General features: G+C 44.3%; 2 protein-coding genes across 2 annotated transcripts; both read right to left on the bottom strand.

Moving 5' to 3' along the window:
* Window positions 1-374: 374 nt before the first annotated feature.
* LOC121745885 (protein FAR1-RELATED SEQUENCE 5-like) lies at window positions 375-3253 on the bottom strand. Its single transcript, XM_042139827.1, has 4 exons — window positions 3229-3253; window positions 2026-2770; window positions 1044-1897; window positions 375-787 (listed from the first exon to the last, which is right to left on the bottom strand). Exons 1-4 carry the CDS (start codon window positions 3251-3253, stop codon window positions 375-377), a joined length of 2037 nt encoding a protein of 678 aa, XP_041995761.1.
* A 10490-nt stretch (window positions 3254-13743) lies between these two features.
* Window positions 13744-16170, bottom strand: LOC121743001 (eukaryotic translation initiation factor 4B3-like). Its single transcript, XM_042136168.1, has 2 exons — window positions 14955-16170; window positions 13744-14104 (listed from the first exon to the last, which is right to left on the bottom strand). The coding sequence occupies exons 1-2, from the start codon at window positions 16091-16093 to the stop codon at window positions 14002-14004; spliced, it is 1242 nt and encodes a 413-aa protein (XP_041992102.1). The 5' UTR covers window positions 16094-16170; the 3' UTR covers window positions 13744-14001.
* Between the last annotated feature and the right edge of the window lie 4331 nt (window positions 16171-20501).

Below are 20501 nucleotides of genomic sequence, written 5' to 3'. Positions count from 1 at the left end.
TCACTTGGTCACAGATATTGACATTCGGTGGAGGGTATGATTATAGGAAGAAAACCTTGAAGAATTTAATCCCAGGCAAACAACATAAGTCAAAAATATGTTGACATAGGGTGTTTACAAAAATTAAGAAAAACACGACATTGCATAAGTTGGTGATAGTGTAGAATTTTCTATTACTTTTCTTATACATTCTATCACAACTTGCTTTTAATTACTATTATCATACCAGCAGTATGATATACACTAGTAAACCACTGCCCAGTGCATCATTTAAGTAGAAGATAACGTAAATGGGAAAAAACACAACCACGTCCAACTTAACTCTTTCACTGTAAGATGTTCTTTGCAAGAGTACGGAAAGTAAGTAAAAAATCCTACATTTTAGATTTTCCTTTCTCCCTACCACAATTCCTTGCATCGTGATGGCCCATTTCTCGACACTTTGCACATCGCCTCTTAGGTTTATTCTGTAGTATGATGGCCTTCTCAGTTGCTGACGCAATTCGCTTTCCAGAACTGCTGCCAGATCCCTTTGTACTCACTACATCGGGAGGGTGCACGTTAACAACACTCGGTCGAGATGCCCCGTACAGACCCTCAATCCTCTGTGCTTTATCCATGGAAGACCATGAAGGTACTGTACCCCCAAAGAGTTCTTGATTAAGTTCTTCCATTCCGTCGAATAATGCAACAATGTCATCGTCATTGCTCTGTGCTCGTTGGACTAAGCGAAAGTATAGTGAATGCAGTTTGGCTGTTACAACTCGCTTGCGATCAATTAGTGAAACTGCAGCAACATTATGTCAGTACCGTGTCAACATGGTGACATAATACAAAAGCAACTAATTGAAAAAAAAATCAGGATAAATACAGACATTCGGATGACGATGCTTCCTCACTAGGATCGCAATGGATCGATTTCAAGAATGGCGTCTTCAGCCACCTTGTACCTATATACGTATCTGGTATTTCCTTCACGTCGTGGTTTTTGAACAACCAAAAAATGTGGCAACATAATATTCCACGCCGCAAAAATAACTTACAATCACAGTGGTACGATTCGGTGCCAACTTCGTGGCGGACAACAACTTTATTTCGAAGGCTGTCCGTTATTGTGTAAATCTCAGTATTATCTTCCATCTCGAAGTGAGTCATTCTGCAACGTTGATGAGCCTCGACGATCTCATTTTGAACTTGCTGAAAGATGCGATTTGTATAAATATATGCTGCGTGGTTCTCAAATAAGAGCTCCGTTGAGAGGAAGGGGACTTTTGTAGCATCAACGAAATCGAGCCTTTCTGATAGGTTACGTTGAGCATCTAACGCGCTGTTGTAGTGCATCACAAAGTCAGCAAGATTGAAGTGGGGTTTTGTGTACCTTTTGAAAAAGTTGTTCTCGGACTCAGAGAATGATGTTGTCTTCAACAGCGACCCCATTGGGAAATCCCTAAAATATGCTGGAATCCAATACTCTCGTTGTGTGAACATATTTGTGAACCAGGATTCATTTTGTAAACCATATTGGTCCATAATGGTCAGCCAAGTTTCTTCGAATTCCTCTGGCTCCAACAATTCAGACCATATACAAGAGTCCAAATCCTTCTTCAACTCTTCGTTGGCAAGTATTCTTTTGGGTACCTTTTCAGGAAGCTTCATCATGATGTGCCACATGCACCACCGATGCCTAGTACTAGTTAGCACACGTTCTATGGCAAGTTTCATCCCCCAATCCTGGTCAGTTATTATCAACTTGGGCGCGAACCCCATACATTCTACAAACTCACTAAGCAACCAAGAGAATGAGTCGGCTCCCTCATTTGAAACGAACCCGGCACCAAACGTAACAGGGCATCCGTGGTTGTCTTTTCCAGTGAATGGCCCAAACACCATGCAATACCTATTCAACGAGTATTGCAAGCATTGAGAGTGAGTAAAATTAAATCCAACAGCTCAACACATCACCTGAATTTAGAGCATTATAAACAAACAAAGAAAATGTCAGACACAATGTACACGTGCGATTACCTGTTTGTTGAGTACGTAGTATCAAAGGATACAATGTCACCGAACATCTTGTAGTTCTGTCGGGACACAGCGTCACACCAAAAAAGACTACTTAACTTTCCGTCACTACCTTGCTGGAATTTGTAATGGAAACCGTCACTGGTTTTCTTCTTCTCCTCCATTTGATTTAAAATCATCTGGACATCAGCGCCTTTCACTTCTTGCAATATGCCGCGTTTGCCGTTCCGTAAATCAGTAACAGTGTAACCCACAGCATCATAGCCACCTAGGAACTCTTTCAATAAATTGAAAGTCTGTGTAGGTCCAATGTTGGCTTTTGTGCAGTCCTGCAGGAATTTATAATGGATATCCCCAAGGTTACGGTTGGATTTCATGTATCTGACGTGCTTTGTATCGACCATATCATGATTATGTTGGGCTACAAAGTTGCTGACAACGTATCGAGGACTGTCGGAATCGTTTATATACTTCATCGTAAGTTTCGCATTGCATTGACATCTGCTAGAATGGCGTCTACGTTTGGTAGAGCTACCGTCTTCGTCAGCATCCATTTTTTCACCTTGCCTGCTGCACACAATGGTCTGCCAGGTTTTGACACCATGTGCGTATTTGTGTCCAAATCTTCGAGTATCAAACCGGCAGTATTTGGCATATGCTTCATAAAAGGAAATTCCATCTTCTACTGTTTGAAACACCTGACCAACGTACGGTTGCAGCTCGGGCCTGCAATCTGGAATAACTGCAGCTGCACACACGATAGAGAATCATCATCGAATAATGTCATAACTGAATGTCAACGGCCCAATTGGCAAAATATCGTCGCACACTATAGCAGACAAAACGCATTGCTGACAGCTAATGTATACAACATCAGAACAAGCATAAAAAATTAAATAAACTTACACAAAGTCTACGTTTCGAAAACACATTCAAACACATTTCGGAATATAACCTAATGACTATGCATAATATAATCTACATACGATGTCTTCTTTAGTCAAGAACAACAACTTCTATACTATATATTCAACAATTCTTAAACAAAAAAGTACAGAAAACTCAGCATCACCGAGAATGTCATCAAGGTTTGTCATCTCGGAATCTAACTGCAACTATACACCGATAGGGAAGCATCACCAAGAATGTCATCATGAAATGTCAGCGGCCATAGCTACAGATATAACATTGCGATAGAGAATCTACCTTGATCTATGTCAGACATTTCCATTTCATCACAAGCGAGGACGTTGCCCTTGGGCGGGAGAAGAACACTAAAACGCACGTCGAAGAAAATTTGGCTATGACTATCAACGGGAGATTGAAGTTAATATTGCAATGGTGAATAATTAATATATGAAATGATACTAATGGTAGTTTGGGAGAATGGAGATAAATTAGGGAGTCATCACAGTTACAAATAATTGAATATACCAGATTGGAGTAAAATAAGCGTGTATAAAATTGCTGATGCAAAAGGATTTCCATATACACCCCCGGTGCCATAAAATGAACTACCCGGTGACATTGACTTAGTAAACCCTTCCCAACCGCAGATTAGTATCAAAGATGGCGTGTGATTGCAGTTTGGAGTTTGTACGTAAGATGTGAGTTTGCATTTGATCACATCTCTCTCTCTCTCTCTCTCTCTCTCTCTCTATATATATATATATATATATATATATACAACAATTCATGCTTTAGGAATTGAGAATTATACCTTCAACTTGGTTGGTTTTGGTGGTGAAAGAACAAGAATGGTGAAAAAGAATCCTCCTCCTCTTCCCTTCGGTTTCTCTCTCGGCTCTCTCTCGGTTCTCTCTCACTCTCTCTTCTTTTTTTTCTTCTTTTGTGTAGTGTAATGTGTTGAAGAGATGGAAGGCTAATGTAAAGGTTTGGGGTGACTCTTGGATGGAAGCATTGATGGTGGTAGATAGAAGGTTTGCAAGGTGGAGGGTCTCCATGAAGGGGAGAAGCCGTCGACCATATTTTGAGGAAGAAGAAGAAGAAGAAGAAGAATAAACCTTGGGCTTGTTCCCATTTACTTAGAATTGTATTGGGCTTCAATTAATTTAAGTGTTGTTGGGCTCAAGTTATTGTAAGCCCATATTGGAAATATTATTATTTAGTTAGACTTTTAAATAGTTAGGGTCCAGCTATTTTGTAGATAGACAATTGGACTCTAATTAAATTTGCAAAGCCCAACATAAATTCATACTTTATATTTTCGTATTTTCCTTCGATAATTAAAATTACGGGTCTTTATTTAATTTTGTTATCTCGCTCTTCACAAACAAAAATTAAAGAACGTTTAACGGCACAACTTATATTTGGTGTTGTTCCAAATATAATTCCTTCACCCGTTCTTCGATTTACGCACGTCATCTTCCATAAGAAAATATTCATCTCCACGTATTTCATTCGTCATGCTAAATATAGAAATATCGTCGTCATTCTTTCGTAAAAAGTACGGGCGTTACAGAGACGCAAGGACGGAGCTGTGTCATGAATCTGTTACTGAAAAGCATCGTCATTCTAGAAGGAGAACATGTAGCAATCGATGAGTAGCTCACACTCAGCGTGAGCGAATATTCCCTGCCAATATCGTTATCCAGCTGGAGGTCGTGTCGAGCCTATAAATAGAGGATGTGCCACCACATTAGAGAGATCTGATCTTTTACTTTCCGTCTTTAGTTTAGTTTAGCTTAGCTCTCTAGTTTAGTTCAGTTATCTAGATAGCTTAGATAAAGTAATGCTTAGTTAGAAAGGGCGATCGAAGGAGCGCTGCAGAATACTTGATATCTGTCAGCGTATTCTTAAGTTTCCCGCCGAGGATCTCCTCGGTTTTACTTGCTTTCGTATTTTCTGAAATGTTAGCTTAGTTTAAATTTCACGTTGTAGTATTATGAGTTTTAGTTTTAATCAAAGTTGTTTTCGTTTTCATCGTGGTGTTTACTGTTTCACGTAGTTAATTTTCATTCCAGTCTGAAATTCACTTGACCCAGTAGTTAAACTTTCCTTGATCAAGTTAGTAAGTTAAATTCTGTCTAGAGTAAAATCAGTAGTTAAAAACTCCCAAAGTTAAAGCGTGGCAGCAGCCAACCCCTTGTTCACTACTCACACACTTGATACACTAGCTTCTCTGTAGGATCGACCCCGAACTTGCCGCTTTACTGTTAAAATAGTGCAAAATTGGGAGTTTATAAATTACTTTGGTAGGAAACAAGTGAGAGCGAGATTGCATTGATCAAGTGGCAACGACATTTGCTAACTGATCCAACCGGTTCGGGTATCTTGCATATAACTTGATCCATACTCTATTCGCGCTCATTCTCGAGGCCCATCCAGTCCCATTGACATTGTATACATTGTCATTATATATATGGCCCGTGGGTTCATTGCTATTGTATATATGATCCGTAGGTCCATTGCATTGATATCAGACCCAGAGCAAGACTGTCTCATATCCTCTTTAATACAAATGCTTCATATACTTTCAATATCATACGTGAAACATGTCAATTCTATCAACTATATATCCATATTATATTCTACTAAATAATTCCAATATAATATAAAAACATATCCCTTACACTATTCATATATTCATATCATATCCCACCACATAAACCAAATATTCACTCCAATTTAACTTCTCACAATCCACCACATAACACATACTCCCTTCAAAACTCTATAGTTACGTTATAATTCTAAAGTAAAAATATCAGTTATATATCAAGTAATATATAAATCTAGGTAAAAATATCATTTATATATCAAGCAACTGGAAGTAAAGAAAATATGAAAAGCTAAGAATTGGGATGGATGAAAATTTACGCAATTCATAGTCTACCTTTTAAATTTAGAGCTTAAAAGCTCTCGATGTATCTTCTCTCTTTCCCCTTTCTCCTCCCTTTTTTTTAATGCCAAACTTATATACATATAAGAACAAGACCTAGCAACGAACTAGCCAACTTACTTATGTAATTATCTATCTCTTATTATGGGACGATGATACAAACGGGAAGTCCAAGGCCCGGGCTGACCCGACCACGACTCCCCTTAAGCTGCCCGGAAGGCCCGTCACGAGATCAATGAGACAAAGGCTTCGGGAAGGCGTTTCAAACTTCATTAGGAGGGGAATGGAGGAGGCAGATGGAATGCCCGGTCGGGCGAATCCACACCTCCAAAACGCCCGACCGGGCGTTTGTGCGCTGAGCATCGTCCACAGTCCAGAAAGTTCGCCCGACCGGGCGATTTCACCATCCCAGAACGCCCGACCGGGCGTTTGAAGAAGCAGCGCCGAATCCAGAAAGTTCGCCCGACCGGGCGATTTCACTTTCCCAAAACGCCCGGCCGGGCGATTCAACTTTTACATCCGTTTTTCCTTGTTTTTTAGCCCTTTTCTTGGGTTTTCAACCCTAACTATAAATATCCTTTTTGTAAGACTTTAAGGGCAGACTTTGATGAATGTTATTATGAAGACTCCTTTGAGAGCATCTCCCATGTGAGATTTCTATCCAAATTCCTACATTGTAGGTTGCTTGTTTTATGTTCATTTGGCTAAATCAAGTATAGGTATGCATTTATGGTTGTGTAGTCATTAATGTGGAGCCAATGGATTATTTGCTTTGGGTGAAAGTAGCCTAGGGTTGCCCACATCTTTTTGTGGGAGGTCATAGGTCCTCAAAGAGGATTCCTCCTTCTTTACACTTTCTTCTCACCTTCTTTCTCTCCATCCAAAACCATTTTGAGTTTAGTTTTTGTGGCTAGCTCAACTTATCTTTACTTTATCTTTGAAAACACAAAAAAATTGAAATCAAACACCGCTTTGGGTATTTCTTGGGCACATGGAAGGTTTCCCTCACAAGGAACCTTATCATTTGGTATCTAGAGCCTAGGTGCCTACCAAGTGTTTGATTTTAAACCTCTATGAAATTTCATTTTCCTTGTTTTTCCTTATTTCTTTTGTTTTAGCCTTTGCTTGTTTATTGGTCAATTGTTGTAGGATTGAGCTGATTTTTGGTGTGCATGAACCTTGAGATATGAACTATTTTCCTGAAAAATCTCAGCCAAAAATTCCATCATTTGATAGGTCAAATTAATGTGTGAAGTTGCTGCCCTGTTTTGTTCCATAGTTTGACAGATTTGGGGAAAACGTAAAATCGAGGGTCTTCTCGAAAACCTGCTATATTGGGGATATTTTTCCCTCATTCTAAACCCTTTAATCTTGTTATCTACTAAGTTTCATCAATTTTGGGGTTGGGTAGCCATATCAAAAAAAATTCCTAAAGATCAGCCAAGAGTTACATAAATTTTCAGCTCAACTAAGTTTGTTTGTTAGCTTCCTTAGGCATTGAACCTTACTTTCACATGCTTTATTGGCTTTACTTGCTTGGTTATATTGCCTATGTGTATACCTTGATTGATTTGTCTTAGCACTTGCATTTTGGAAGTTGGATATTGAGAGTGAGTGAACCTAGCCCTCACTATATTCTAAGCCCTTTTCCGAGTGACACTGGTGAGTGAATTGGGGGTGGGATTACCAATTGGGAAGTGAGTTCTTACTAAAATCTCCCCTTCTTGTGTGTGTGAGTGTGGATTTTACTAACCCTTAGGACTAGATCCTAGTTTATTTTTATTTCTTATTGTAGGTACCATTGTGAATGCCACCTCGTACTAGATCCACCACGATGGGGGATCCGCAACCGGGTGCGAGCACGAGTCTTAGTGTGGCGGGGGATGAGTTGAAAAACTTGATGGAAAAAATTATGACGGATTTGAGGGATCTAAAAGAAGGCCAAACCACAATGCATGTCACTCAAGATGCTATGTTCGGGGATTTGAAGGAACTCAAGGTGAACCAAGCATCCATCCATGAAAACCAAACTTTTCTCCACGACGAGCTCAACGCTTTGAAGGCCGTGCGACTATCAAGGCCAAACACCCCTAGGAGCAATCACACACATCATGATGCCTCCGAGGGGAGTAATGGAGAGGAAGAGCCATATGGTTGGTACGATCATGGGGGGCGTGGGGGACAAGGAGGATGACGGAATGGGAATAGGAATGGTAGGTTCGGGAACATGGTGGGCGGAAGAGGGAATGGAAACATGGGGCACCATGGGTGGAATGGTAGGCATGGAAGATATAGAAACTATGAGGAGGAGATGGAGCCGCGGTATGATGATCCCACCAAGTCTATCAAGCACACATTTCCCGAGTTCCACGGCAAGTTTGATCCCAAGGCCTACTTGGAATGGGAGTCACAAATGAGCAAAATTTTCTCACTCCATAACTTTTCGGAAGGTGATAAGGTGAAGGTGGCAATAGCCGAGTTTCGTGGCAATGCGGATACATGGTGGAATGATACGATGAGGAGGAGAAGGATGGTTAGGGGAGGGGAAGTGGGTTCGTGGGCGGAGTTGTGTGAGCTCATGAGGACTACCTTTGTACCAAAGTCCTATTTCCTCCGACTTCGAGGGGAGTTTCAAGATTTGAAGCAAGGGACGAAGAGCGTAATGGAGTACTACTATGAACTCCTATCATTGATGAGCAAGGTAGGGGTGGAGGAGCGAGAAGAGGCGACTCAAGATTGATTTATCCATGGCCTTAACATCAACTTGAAGCACAAGGTGCAAGTGGAGGCATTGAGGGGAATTTCCTTGGATGAGGTGATTGGGTTTGCCGACACTTTTGAGAGGCAAAGTAAGGAGTTGGTTTCTAGCCGGGCTAAATGGGCGTCTAGCCAAACCGGAGGGACGGGGACTAGCAAGTGGAGTGCTCCCGGCAAGAAGGTGGAAAACATGGCCAATCCAAACACGTAAGGGAGGCCGATCGCGAAGGCTTTACCGGGTACTCAACCTATTAAAGCTATAGCCCCTATGGAAGACAAGAAGGTTCAATGTTTCAAGTGCAAGGGGTATGGCCATTATGCACGCGAGTGCCCAAACCAACGGGTAATGGTTATCGGGCAAGATGGTAGCGTGTATAGTGAGGAAGATGAAGAAGATGGGGAGGGTGTGGGCACTAAAGAAGTGAGCCCGGACACCGACATAGCTTTTTCTAGTGACGAAGAAGAAGATACACCCTTAAGGGCTATGGTTGTACTCCGAATGCTCAATGTACAACCCAACCTTGAGGAGCATAAGGAGAAAATGTGCAACATCTTTCATATGAAGTGTAAGGTGAAGTCCAAGACGTGCTTGGTCATCATAGATGGAGGGAGTTGTACAAATGTGGTGTGTGACCGGTTGGTGGCCAAGTTGGGATTGAAGGTACTTAAACACCCAAACCCCTACAAATTGCAATGGTTAGGGGACTCCGGAGAGTTGAGGGTGAAGGCTCAATGCAAAGTTCCATTGAAGATTGGAGAAGTTGAGGAAGAAATCCTATGTGATATCATTCCTATGACGGCATGTCATGTTTTGCTAGGGAGGCCATGGGAGTTTGATAGAAGGGCCTACAAAAATGGCTTCACGAATGAGTATTTCTACATGCTCAACGGGTTGAAGGTTCGTTTGAAGCCATTGCTACCTAGTGCCGTGTTTGAGGCTAGCCAACATCTACAAAAGGAAAGAGAGAGAGATAGGGAAAAAAGGCTAGTAGAAGAATGTGAGCTAAAAAAGCCAAGTGAGAGTGGGGGTGGTGAGAGAAAAATAAAAGCGCCCAAAGGAGAGCACCCACAAACAAGAGGGGGAAAGGAATGTTTGATAGCTAGTAAAACCGACCTTGGGTGGGCACTAAACAATCACCTCTCCGTTCTCCTCGTGGTCCGTAAGGATTTGTGCTTAGCAACTAACCTTGACCCGTATCCTTTGATTGTCCAAAGTGTGTTGCAGGAATTTGAAGATGTATTCCCGGAAGAACTCCCGAGTGAACTCCCTCCCATGAGGGGGATCGAGCATCAAATTGACCTTTTGCCGGGATCATCACTCCCAAACCGGGCCGCATACAAGGCGAACCCCAAGGAGACACAAGAGCTACAAGGGCAAGTCGAGGAACTCCTTGCCAAAGGTCTAATTCGTGAATCTCTATCTCCTTGTGCCGTACCCGTCATTCTTGTACCTAAGAAGGACGGAAGTTGGAGGATGTGTGTAGATTGTAGGGCAATTAACAAAATCACCATCAAATATAGACACCCTATACCTAGGTTAGACGACATGTTAGAGGATCTTTGTGGCTCTATATGTTTCTCTAAAATTGATTTGGCTAGTGGATATCACCAAATTCGCATGAAAGAGGGAGATGAATGGAAAACCGCTTTCAAAACCAAATTTGGCTTATATGAATGGCTTGTGATGCCTTTTGGTTTAACTAATGCCCCTTCTACATTCATGCGTTTGATGAATCATGTACTTCGTCCTTTTATTGGGAAATTTGTGGTGGTATATTTTGATGATATCTTGATTTATAGTCGTAGTGTTGAAGAGCATGCTAGTCATCTTAGGAATGTGCTTGAAGTGTTGAGAATGCATACTTTATATGCCAAGTTGCCTAAATGCACTTTTTGTGTTGAGGAAGTTGTGTTTCTTGGTTTTGTTGTGGGAAAGGAAGGAGTGCGGGTAGATGAGGAAAAGGTGAAAGCCATTAGGGAATGGCCAACACCTAGGAATGTGAGTGAGGTTAGGTCCTTTCATGGCCTTGCTAGCTTCTATAGGAGGTTTGTTAGGGATTTTTCCACAAAAGCTTCACCCTTGAACCACCTTGTCAAAAAAAATGTTGAGTTTAAGTGGGGGGAGGAGCAAGAGAGAGCGTTTAGTACTTTGAAAAATGACCTCACGCATGCTCCCTTACTAGCACTCCCTAATTTTGATAAAACTTTTGAACTTGAGTGTGATGCAAGTGGTGTGGGGATCGGGGGAGTTCTCATGCAAGAGGGTAAGCCCATAGCTTACTTCTCGGAAAAACTAAATCAAGCCCAATTGAACTACCCCACATACGACAAGGAGTTGTATGCTATAGTCCGTTGCCTTGAGAATTGGCAACACTACTTGATGCACAAGGAGTTTGTGATACACACGGATCATGAGTCTATTAAGTTCTTAGGAGGTCAACATAAACTTGATAAAAGGCATGCTAAATGGAGTGTTTTCCTAGAGACTTTTCCCTATGTCATTAGGTACAAGAAGGGAAAGGACAATCTGGTTGCCGATGCTCTTTCTAGGAAGCCTTTTGAGACCTTGCATGATGGCACTTTACTTGTGAGTGATACCGTGTGTTTGAGAAAGCGTGTGCTTACTATGTGTGCCTCCAAATATGTTGGATTTGAGTTTATTAAAGACCTTTATGAGCATGATCATGACTTTTCTTCTATTTACGGAGCTTGTGAAAAAGGTGCTTTTGATAAATACTATAAGTTGGATGGCTATCTTTTTAGAGAGAATAGGTTGTGCATACCTTCATGCTCTTTGAGAAACTTGTTGATTAAGGAGGCTCACCTAGGGGGCCTAATGGGTCATTTTGGGTTGCTTAAAACTTTTGACATACTAAGTGAGCATTTCTTTTGGCCTTGCATGAAGAAGCATGTTGAAAAGTTTTGTAGTAGTTGCTTAGAGTGTAGGCAAGCCAAGTCTAAATCTAACAATTATGGTCTTTACACCCCTTTGCCTACTCCTACACATCCTTGGGTAGACTTGTCCATGGACTTTGTTCTAGGTCTCCCAATGTCTCCTCGGAAAAATGATAGCATCTTTGTGGTGGTGGATAGGTTTTCCAAAATGGCTCACTTCATTCCATGTCGGAAGACAAGTGATGCCAAATTCATTGCTAGTTTATTTTTCAAGGAGGTTGTAAGAATCCATGGGGTCCCGAGAACTATTGTAAGTGATAGAGACGTCAAATTTTTGAGTTTCTTTTGGAAAACGCTTTGGGGTAGGATGGGCACCAAACTTCTTTTCTCTACCACCGCACATCCCCAAACGGATGGTCAAACGGAAGTTGTAAACCGCTCATTGGGAACTCTTCTCCGTGCCTTGGTTTTTGAAAATAAAACTTCTTGGGAAGAATGTTTGCCTATAGCCGAATTTGCTTATAATAGGACCATACATTCCACCACCCAACAATCTCCTTTTGAGGTTGTCTATGGTTTCAATCCACTCACCCCGTTGGACTTGTCCACGGCCGATTTGCCTTTGTCTTATATGGTTGATGTAGGCGGGATGAAGAAGGCCAAGTTTGTACAAGACGTGCACACTCGAGTGCAAGAACGAATCCGCAAGATGGGGGAACAAGTAGCTCAAAGGGTGAACAAAGGGCGAAAGAAAATGTTGTTCAACCCCGGAGATTGGGTGTGGGTACACTTTCGGAAAATACGTTTTCCCGACAAAGCAAAATCCAAGCTTGCCCCGCGAGGGGATGGCCCATTTATGGTCCTAGAGCGTGTGAACGACAATGCCTACATCATTGATCTTCCCGGTGAGTATAACGTGAGTTGTACTTTTAATGTGGCTGACTTGAGCCCGTTTGATTTTGTAGGGGACGACCCAGATTTGAGGACAAATCCTTCTCAAGAGGGAGAGGATGATACAAACGGGAAGTCCAAGGCCCGGGCTGACCCGACCACGACTCCCCTTAAGCTGCCCGGAAGGCCCGTCACGAGATCAATGAGACAAAGGCTTCGGGAAGGCGTTTCAAACTTCATTAGGAGGGGAATGGAGGAGGCAGATGGAATGCCCGGTCGGGTGAATCCACACCTCCAAAACGCCCGACCGGGCGTTTGTGCGCTGAGCATCGTCCACAGTCCAGAAAGTTCGCCCGACCGGGCGATTTCACCATCCCAGAACGCCCGACCGGGCGTTTGAAGAAGCAGCGCCGAATCCAGAAAGTTCGCCCGACCGGGCGATTTCACTTTCCCAAAACGCCCGGCCGGGCGATTCAACTTTTACATCCGTTTTTCCTTGTTTTTTAGCCCTTTTCTTGGGTTTCCAACCCTAACTATAAATATCCTTTTTGTAAGACTTTAAGGGCAGACTTTGATGATGTTATTATGAAGACTCCTTTGAGAGCATCTCCCATGTGAGATTTCTATCCAAATTCCTACATTGTAGGTTGCTTGTTTTATGTTCATTTGGCTAAATCAAGTATAGGTATGCATTTATGGTTGTATAGTCATTAATGTGGAGCCAATGGAGTATTTGCTTTGGGTGAAAGTAGCCTAGGGTTGCCCACATCTTTTTGTGGGAGGTCATAGGTCCTCAAAGAGGATTCCTCCTTCTTTACACTTTCTTCTCACCTTCTTTCTCTCCATCCAAAACCATTTTGAGTTTAGTTTTTGTGGCTAGCTCAACTTATCTTTACTTTATCTTTGAAAACACAAAAAAATTGAAATCAAACACCGCTTTGGGTATTTCTTGGGCACATGGAAGGTTTCCCTCACAAGGAACCTTATCAGACGCCTTTTTAATTTAGAGCTTAAAAGCTCTCGTTGTTTCTTCTCTCTTTTCCCTTTCTCCTCCCTTTTTTTTAATGCCAAACTCATACACATAAGAACTAGCAACGAACTAGCCGACTTATGTAATTATCTATTTCTTATTATGAGACGGAGAGAGAACTAGCCGACTTATGTAATTATCTATTTCTTATTATGAGACAGAGAGAGTAATAAAACGTGGGATCAAAGACAAATCAAACTTGAGTCGCACCAATTCCTTCTGCAACAATTGACAGCATAATGCCCTAAAAGCTTCAAATCAAAGGAATATTAACATACAATTTTGGTGGCAGAACGAATATTGTATTTCCCACACAAATAAATAAAAAGTATCTGAACCCAAAACAAACCATAGTCGACAAGTGCAAACAAGTCAGAGAGGCAATAACAAAATTCCACGCCATAATTCTCTCCCAAAAAATTGCTATATATTGTGCGATGCAAAACAGAAGACAAAAAATAAATATGAAACAAAAATCTATCAGCTCAGCAGATGCATTTTTAAGCAACATCAATACTCCTATTCTCTTTTGTTTTCTCAAAGCTCACACTCCCTTAGCGTCAGAGGCCGGTGACTCTCCCCCATCAGCCTCTTCAGCATGTCCATTTTCGGATTTCTCAGCAGGCCCGTTGGCAGACTCATCAGTACTTCAAGATAAACAAGTGTAGTAAAGGTCAGTGATGGCATCAATTACAAAATATTCAGGGAAGTTAAAGATGCAGAAACAAACAAGACAAATACCTAAAACTGATTCACGTTTCCATAGTCCTATCCATTTTTCACAATGGCTCATACGAATATCTCATCCTTCAATCCCCACAACTCAAGAGTGACAACAAGTCCATACATGGAGTACTACGTATTGCATAGTAGCTATTATCACCAAAGTCACTCTCTAAATCCATTTTATTTTAAACTTAGATGGTTTTTTTCTCTTCATCATCATCCAATATTATTCAACAATTTGTGCCAAAGCTAACTAATGAATTGTCAACATAATCCAACTTTAAAGAGAAAACAGACACGTTACAGTCACTAAAAATCCCCCAAAGCCAGGAATGCAGTAGAAACTAGCCACAATTACGGTGGTGTTCAGAAATGCCCTCTAATAAGGCAAGGAGAGGGCTTGGTTAACTATCTGAGTTTTTGTAGATGTAGACCTGGCCAGTGTGCACCAACCCACCAAAAGCTCCACGGCTAACTTATAAATTCAGGAAATATATGTGCATATCATCTGTAGAGATGCATACTTGCAAAATAACTACATGCAGTTGCAGGTGATACTATAACTACAAAGATACTTAAACTGAAAAGAAGATCTAGAATACCATAAGTAGTGTAATTCACAACTAGATATAGTAAACAGATTATCATTCATTTCAGCTTAAAGAGGTCTTCAGAAAACATAAAACTCATAACACTCATGCACAAATATCACAAGAAGCAAAGCATTCAAAAAATTCAAGCATGTCAATAAAAAATTCTCAATTCACCGACCTCTGGGGGTAGGAATCAGCAGATTCTGGCTTTCTCCAAGCCCTCTCAATCTTCTCTTCCTGCCGCCTCTCTCTCCCACTCCAAAAGTTCTTCCTAGGAGGATCCGGTCCATCAGAAACCACCTCCTTAATCTTGGTAGACTCGAGCTTTTCCTCAATCTCCTTCCAATCTTGGCCCTTCTCTTTCAACACCTCCTCTCTCGGCCTCGCCTCACCAAATGGATTGCTCCCTTTTGGCCTCACGGTAACAGCAACCGGAGAAGCAATCTCGGCCTTAGGCTTCTCTGGAGCAGCAATCTCAATCACCGGCATTGTTCTAGGCTGTAAATTCAATCTAGGCCTACTACCAGCACTCATATCCTCTCTTCTCCTACCCCAGCTCTCCGATTCCGCCCCTTCCTGCCCCCCTCTCCTCTCCCTCAAACTATCGAATGCGCCGCCCATCCTCGGCCCTTCCTCTCCTCTTCTCTTTTCCCAACTTCCTGAATCCGCGCCACCATTGCTTGATTCCAATCCAAAGCTTCCCCTCCGCTCATACCTCCTAGGCTCAGAAGGGGCAAAACTCTTATTCGACGCCCAATTATCAACCTCGTCCGCTCGCGATAGCGAATCAGCGAAGAAACCCCCTCTTTCCCCTCTATCCCTCCTCTCAAACCCACCACTAGCAGGAGACATCTTCCCCGTCGCCCAATTATCAGTCTCATCAGCCCTAGACGGCGCCAATTCATGATTCGACTCTCGATTGAAGCTCCCCTGGCGCCGGGGCTGCTCATCCCTCATTCCGCCGCCATAGGATCTGAATCCCCCTCCTAGCTTGTTCCGATCGATCTCCTCCGCCGTTCGCTCGCGCGGACCCGTCGGGAGAGCCATCAACTCGTCCGTCGTCAATCCCTTAGCCTGGAACGCCGCCGGCTTCGCCGCGCTGTAGGTCGTGAATTCCTGGAGCGAGAGAACCTGCTTCTTCTTCTTCTTAGTCTTCGCCGCCGCCAGAGACGGGAAATCCGCCGTCTCGGAGTGGCCATTAGTCGCCGCGGCCGACGTATCTTCCTTCTGTTGCTGGAGGAGCTCCGTCTCGTTCTCCTCCGCGTCCAGGGCCCACGCGCCTGGCTTCGCCCACGCCGTCTTCACCGTCGCCGCCATGATTACTGCTTCTCAATTTCTCTCTACGGTTTATTTCTGTGTGTTTTGAAAGGTGCGTTAGTGTGTGTGGCGATAGGTTTTGTGGGTATATTTGCGTCAATTGCAAGCCAAGGCCAATCTATTATAAGAGCATCCACAATGGCGGCGAACGGACCGGCTAGCCGATTCCCGGTGCTGGCCGGTCCGCTCGCCAAACCATTACAGCAGGCGAGCGCAAAATCTGCGAGAAAAATGGCGAGTGCATGCTTATTCCCGGGCGCTGACCGATGCTCTCGCCGATCGGCTGGCCGCCATTGCAGGCTCCCGATCGGCAAGCGATCGGCCAGCCGATTTTTTAATTCTTTTAATTTAATTTTCAAAACACTATATATAAGCGATTTGCACGTCATTTTCATTCGCACCACTTATTTTAACGAGTTTTCTCTTTATCTTAATTTATGTACAAGATCAATAACGCGAAATGAGTAACGCGGGTGGTAGTAATGGTGGTAGTGGTGGGGATGCTGAGGAGTACGAACGACGAATGAACGAAGAGTTGGAGGCCTATACGTCCCATGAGATAAACCGGCTGATACAAAGGGCCTTGCAGCCGGCGGTACCTCGACCTCGACCCGTTGTCCACCGCCGAGCAGTGATTGAGCGGGATCACGTAGCTGCACATCAGCGGCTATATGAAGACTACTTCGCACCGAGGCCGCGGTTTAACGCCAACCTTTTCAGGCGGCGTTTTAGGATGAGCAGGACCATGTTTATGCGTATTGTTGACGCTTTGGAGCGTCGATATATGTGTTTCCGCTTCAGGCACAATGCGGCTGGCAGACCCGTCCACACACCTATTCAAAAGTGCACTGTGGCAATTAGGCAGTTGGCCTAAGGAGGCGCGGCATACATGTGGAACGAGTACCTCCACATCGGTGAGACGACTGCCCTTAAATGTATGAAGTATTTCTGTCAGGGCGTGGTTGAAATATTCCGTGAACAGTACCTTTGAAGCCCTACCCCCGAAGACTGCGAGGAGCTGATGCAGATGCACGGGGAGAAGCATGGGTTCCCGGGTATGTTAGGCAGCATAGATTGTATGCATTGGGAGTGGAAGAACTGCCCCGCTGCCTGGAAAGGGTTCTACACGACCGGCTACAAGGGAAAGAATCCCACATAATCCTCGAGGCCGTAGCTGATTAGGATTTGGCATGCATATTTTGGGGTAGCGGGGTCGAACAACGACCTCTACGTCCTCAACTCGTCGCCCCTTTACAACGAGCAGTGCCACGGCGTCGGTCCGGCCATCAGTTTTATCGCCAACGGGAACCAGCATGATATGGGCTACTACTTGGCGGATGGGATATACCCTAGGTGGCCCGTCTTTGTGAAGACGATCAGATGCGCATCAGATGAGAGGAAGGCTTACTTTGCAGAACGGCAGGAGTGGGCGCGCAAGGATGTGGAGCGCACATTTGGTGTGCTCCAGTCTCGATGGGCGGCAATTAGGGGTCCAACGCGTTTATGGCACGTCGACTGCATTGCTGATATAATGTACGCCTGTATTATCATGCACAACATGATTGTCGAAGATGAAGGTGTACAACTGACTAGTTGGGCCAATGACGATAATGAAGCCGGTCCAAGCCACGGCGTGGCCGCCCCCAACGTACGAAGTGGGGTACCTCACGATGAAACCGCACGCCTCCTAGCACATGCCGACATGCGCCAAGTGGAAGCTCATATTCGACTCCAAAAGGATTTAATTGAAGAGTTGTGCGTGCAGAGGAATGCACGGCGTTAGTTTTTTTTTTAATTATGTAATTTTTTTTAATATACCTTTTTTTAATTTAAATAAAATTATTGCATTTTCTCGTATCTGTGTCGTAAGCTGAATTCCGTATTTTGTTTGATTGTTATTTTTATAATTTTTTCCTAATGATGTGACATGAGGAGTTTTTAGTGCTGATGATGTGGGAGGAGGAGTTTGTGGCTAGGCTATGGTTGGCCTATTGCCATTGTGGATGCTCTAAACACAGACACGTAGGTTTTGGAGATTTGATCGTACGGCTGTAATCCGTTTGAACTGAAGAATTCGTATCCGATTGGGATTTGTACATGCGATGCACGGCTAAGATTAGGTGTAGTTTTGGAGTTGGGGATTTTTAATTATGTATCTGAACTTTTTTTATATCAATTAAATTTCGGCAATGATACCATAATAATATCAAATAAAATAAAATAAAATAAAATAATCACTATTTGATTAGCTGGCGTGAGTGTTAGTTGACGGTAGTTGTTTCCATATTTGCCATAAATAATGTTTATTAATTTGTTATTTTCAATGATCAAAAGATAGCAGTTAGTCCACTATAAAACGGACACCCCAATAGCCCCGCCTCAGTTTTTGTTCACAGCCCCAAAATTATTGTCCAAAGCTCCAAAAATTTATTTCCGCCACTATGGTGGACACTTCCAATAGCCCCAAATTTTATAATCAATTTTCATTTTAAAATATTTTTAGTTTCAATCAGGTATAATTAAAATCATCGCAATGTAAATAATTAGAAAACGAGGTAATTTGGACCGAATATTCGTTGTATTGAAAATTATAAAATTATACAACGAATATTTAAAATAAAATACAAATAAAAACTCCGCTACCGTCTACTCGGTGTCGGAGTCGGCATCCTCGTCTTCTTCTTCTCCTCCTCCCTCACTGCTGCCAGCCGCGGTTCCCCCAGGAGCATCATCAGCCAACCCTAGACGACGCTCAATCCGAGTGATGAGCTTCTGGTATATATTCATGATGTACGGGTCATCGGTGGCTAGGTATTTGTTGCAGACGTCCTGCAGTTGTTGCATCAACTGCACATCGAGGTTCTCCCTCAAGACCTCGTGGGGACCAGGAACCATGTGCTGTGGGATTGGGGCGGGCTGCGGGATGCGCGATCCAGACGCTGCCGACGATAGGCGGGAGGCACTTCAAGCCCTTCTGGCGCTGCGGATAGAGGCATATTGTCCCGGGGGCCGTCCTCGCCGAGGGTGTGTAGAGGCGGGCTCTTCGACTTGCTCGCCGTTCTGCTCGAACGAGTACGAGCCGCTTCCGCTGCTGTAGTCCCCGGCAAGGTTGTGTCTTGTACGCTTCGGTCCGGGAGCTCCAGTGACTTCTTGTGTGCAGATTGCCTTGCATTTCGGACAATCCGCGAGGACTAGATACTCCTCCCACATTGTGAACTTCGGCCAGCCCTCCGTGTTGTATTGGCCCATCGACAGGGCCTTCACGTCTGCTTCGCTTCGGCCACTCTCAGCGTGGAGAAGGTTGTTCTGGTATATGCACGCGAACCGCTTGGTAGCCGGTAGAATCCTAGACCACTTTTTGCGGATTTGTTCTGGGTCGCGCTTCGGGCGGCGGCAGGTTTGAACTCGTCGTATGCCATCAGGACGCGCTGCCAAAAGCTCCCCTCGGTCTGATCGGTGCCCACTATGGGGTCCGATGTGATGGCATCCCACGCCCTTGCCACGGCAATGGACTCCGCTTTGGTGTAGAGCTTGCCCCGTTTGGAGCCTGAGCCGCCGCCACTGCCGACGCCGCTGCCCGAGCCGCCTCCGGCGCTGCTACCGCCACCGCCATTGCGGCCGCCGCCCCCGGCACTGCTTCGGGTCGGAACGGGCGTTTCCACCCGGGCTGCAGGCGTATCCGGGACGCCGGAACTGAGCATCCCCATCATGGTATCCAGTGCGTCTTGATCTGCTTCAGTGTAAGGAGATTGGTAGGATAGGAAAGGGGACTCTGGACGCGGAAGGTTAAGTGCGTCGATGTTGGGTCTGTCATCTCCAAACGCCGAGCGACTCAGATTCCGCTGAAAAGGTGGGGGCGTTGGAGAAGACCTCCACGACTGAGATGGAGGAAGGTTTGGACTCGATGCCCACGGCGAGGGAGATTGACCCCAAATCCACGGCTGGGACGGAGACCCGCCATATCCTGACAGCTGAGAAGGATAGCCGTCATATCCCGACGGCTGAGAAGGATAGCCGCCGTATCCCGACGGCTGTGAAGGATTGCCGCCATAGCCCGATTCCTGCGAGTCGGGTGATTCGTCGTCTCCACCGTGCATTTTTAGAGAGTGAAAGTGTAGATAGTGAATAAAGGAAGAGTGTGAAAATGGTGTAAAAATGGGTGGTGGATGAGTGGTATTTAAAGAGGTAATTTAAAAAAACAATTTTCGAGAACCGCCGGCGAGCCTATCGCCGGCGCACTATGGCCGGCGCGCCTATAGGCGCGGCTAATGGCCGACCGGCGCGTCCTCGCCCCGCTTTCGCCGAATGGGCATCCGCCCCCGTTTCTCGTCCGCCCCGGGGCGGACGTCGCCTACACTATAATCCGCCCCGGGATTGCCCCCGCCGGGGCTATAGGCGCGGCGATCCC

The sequence above is a fragment of the Salvia splendens genome, chromosome 8 (genome assembly GCF_004379255.2).
Source record: "Salvia splendens isolate huo1 chromosome 8, SspV2, whole genome shotgun sequence".
NCBI classification, from domain to species: domain Eukaryota; kingdom Viridiplantae; phylum Streptophyta; class Magnoliopsida; order Lamiales; family Lamiaceae; genus Salvia; species Salvia splendens.
Note: the sequence above shows the minus strand (reverse complement) of the source record. Positions and strands in the feature narration are given on the sequence as shown.